The sequence below is a fragment of the Alligator sinensis genome, unplaced genomic scaffold (assembly GCF_000455745.1).
Source record: "Alligator sinensis unplaced genomic scaffold, ASM45574v1 scaffold5_1, whole genome shotgun sequence".
Classification (NCBI taxonomy): Eukaryota; Metazoa; Chordata; order Crocodylia; family Alligatoridae; genus Alligator; species Alligator sinensis.
Genome location: NW_005842213.1, coordinates 1643708 through 1646137, shown reverse-complemented (window position 1 = coordinate 1646137; position 2430 = coordinate 1643708). Strand labels below are relative to the sequence as shown.

General features: G+C 53.0%; 1 protein-coding gene across 3 annotated transcripts in view; it reads left to right on the top strand.

Annotated features, from left to right (window-relative positions):
• Positions 1-2430, top strand: part of MOB2 (MOB kinase activator 2) — a 252972-nt gene that overhangs the window by 49331 nt on the left and 201211 nt on the right. The window contains exon 1 of one of the 3 annotated variants that reach the window (XM_006026887.3): positions 7-74. The exons of 1 other annotated variant lie outside the window; for it this stretch is intronic. In XM_006026887.3, the coding sequence (XP_006026949.1) occupies positions 58-74 (17 nt within the window). In that variant the 5' untranslated portion in view covers positions 7-57. Of the gene's footprint in view, positions 1-6; positions 75-2430 lie in introns of those variants that run through there. One more of the 3 variants, XM_025207909.1, reaches the window with a different exon arrangement.

Below are 2430 nucleotides of genomic sequence, written 5' to 3'. Positions count from 1 at the left end.
GCGCCAGCCCCATGCGCCGCGGCCGCCCCTGAGCTCGGCCGGCGCCGCGGGACAGCCATGGACTGGCTCATGGGGTGAGTCCCGCGTCCCCCCACTGCCCCGGGGCAAGTGGGGGCACCTGTCGCCTCCTGCCGGGGAGGCTTCTCCAGGGCTCGGACCGGGTGGGCGTGAGCTGCCCCTGCAGAAGGAGCCCGGGGCGAGGGAGCGGACGGGCCCCTGGGGTCAGCCCCCTGCCCTGCAGACCGGGGTGCGTAGCACTCGCTGCACGCAGGAGCGAGCCCGGGTCATCCGACGGGAGGGGATAAGAGCTTAGGACATAAATTTGGTGGTGTGCTCTGGGCCCGGGGACAGGTGAGCTGCAGGTAGGATGGAGAGTTTGCGGCCAGGCTCCTCGGCCCGGGTGGTGCTGCTCTGAGTCGGCGCTTGGACGAGGTGCCGTCCAGCCCTGTGGCTTCTACCATGTCACGCGAGCAGGTTTTGTGCCTTTCAGCGGAGACTCGTGTTTCGGCACTGCTCGCTCTCGTGTCGGTTTCTTCTGGATTGTGGTTCGATCCCAGCGGGATTTTTGTGGTCGATGTTTCCTCCCTTTTTTGAAAGGGAATGACACTGGCGGAGGGGGGCGCTGGGTCCAGCGGCCCGTTTTCCACACGTGTGGGAAAGCTGCTTGGGTCTGTCGGCTTTCATTTGGTTCTTAATTCATTGGCTAATGAGCAGGGCCATCGCCTGTGTCTGTGCACTTGTGTTAAGAGGACATCTTGAGACTGTGTGGCCAATACTTGAACTGTTTCCCTGTACTAGTTACAGAAGATTTGAGGCAGAGGTGGAAGACTCAGTGGTTAAGTTTTGACTAATCAGTTAATGGGCATGAACTCCTGAGTGTGTACTGTGTGGACCAGTGGTGCCCGACTGTCTTGCCTTGTGGGCTGATTGGAGGGACCTGGCTCTGCCTGTGGGCCAGATCTGGCCACTGGGCCCGATCCAGCTACAGGGGGTTGTGCAGGCTGCCCCTGGCCTGTCCACCCTGGGGCAGGGGTTGGGGAGCAACCTGGGTCCTGATCTGGACACTTGGTGGGGAGGAAGCAGGGTAGTGGCCCTGATCCAGATGCCTGGGAGGGTCTGGGTGGGGCAAAGCATTTTTCTCCTCAAACCAGGCTTGAAGGGGCAGATAAGGGGAGCAGCCCAGCTGGATCTGGATGTGCAGATGGCAACCCATCCTGCTGTGTGGGTAATGGTTTGGGCAGGGCAGGATCCAGCCCTGCAGGGCTTCTGTGGCTCCCCACTGTCAAATTTTGACCTATGGGGCTCCCAGCAGGCTGCATGTTATGGCCTGCAACATAACATGCAGCCTGCAGGGCTGGCCATGTGGGCTGGGTTTGGCCCGTGGGCCGGAGGTTGAGCACCCCTGGCATATGCCATGTTAGCATGGGTGTCTTCCAGTGTTCTCATGTTGACCCGGCCCTGGTGGGGCATGTAGTGGAAAGCTGCTAGAGCCGGTTTGGTTGGAAAGAAATATTCTGTTACGTAGTCATAATGAAGATGAGAGTTTAGCTAATGGGGTTTTCTTGATTGTAGTGTTTTAACTACAAAAGCATCTGGAGTTCAGTATATTTGGGTAAATAAACTTAACATAACACTGTGGAGAGCTAAGTGTAAGGAAGCTTTGTATTTTTTTTCAATATTGGATCTATAAAAGTACTGAGGTAAGATGGTTTTAAAATAGCTTGGATAACATAGTTGCATCTATTTTTGTGCCAACTAATCACAGACTAGAAAAGAATAAAGCTTTGTGATCTAATTGTCAGTTCATCCCCATGTCAACTGATCTTCATTAGTATTTTTGACTCTTTAAAGCTCACTAATATTCTATACTTGATCTTTCCATAGAATGAGTGAACTCATGTTGAAGTGGAAAAAAGGCTGCCTGTGTTCCCTATTCTAATTAGGATTGTTCCCAAATCATCTGTGGATTACATGCTTGTTCTTGGCTATTGCTTGGTACTTTTGTTGCAGGACCAAATCTTGCAGTGTCCACACTGCAGTCTTCAGTATTGTGCTGATTTCAGAGTTTGCAGAAGTTTTTCTTGTGCAGAAGGGAAAGCATTGTGGGTTTTTGGGGAGAAGCCCTCTTAATCCGTCCAAGTCATCGCAACTATCAGCACCCTTGTGCATCTAAGTGAAAAACCATTCCTTTCCCTATTAACTGGAAAAAAGACACTTATGGTATAAGTCACTTAGAACAGTGCTTTGAGTGAAGTCGGCCTGCCATATTCTAATATTATAAAAACCTTAGTCTGTCTGTCTGTCCATAACGTTTTATTTGCCTACAGTGGGGTCACTGCCTGCAGGGCTGGCCTGGCCATGATATGGGGAGGAGTGGGCCTGATTGGGGCGGGTGGGGAGTGGAGGAGTGGGCCCAGGCCTGATATGGGG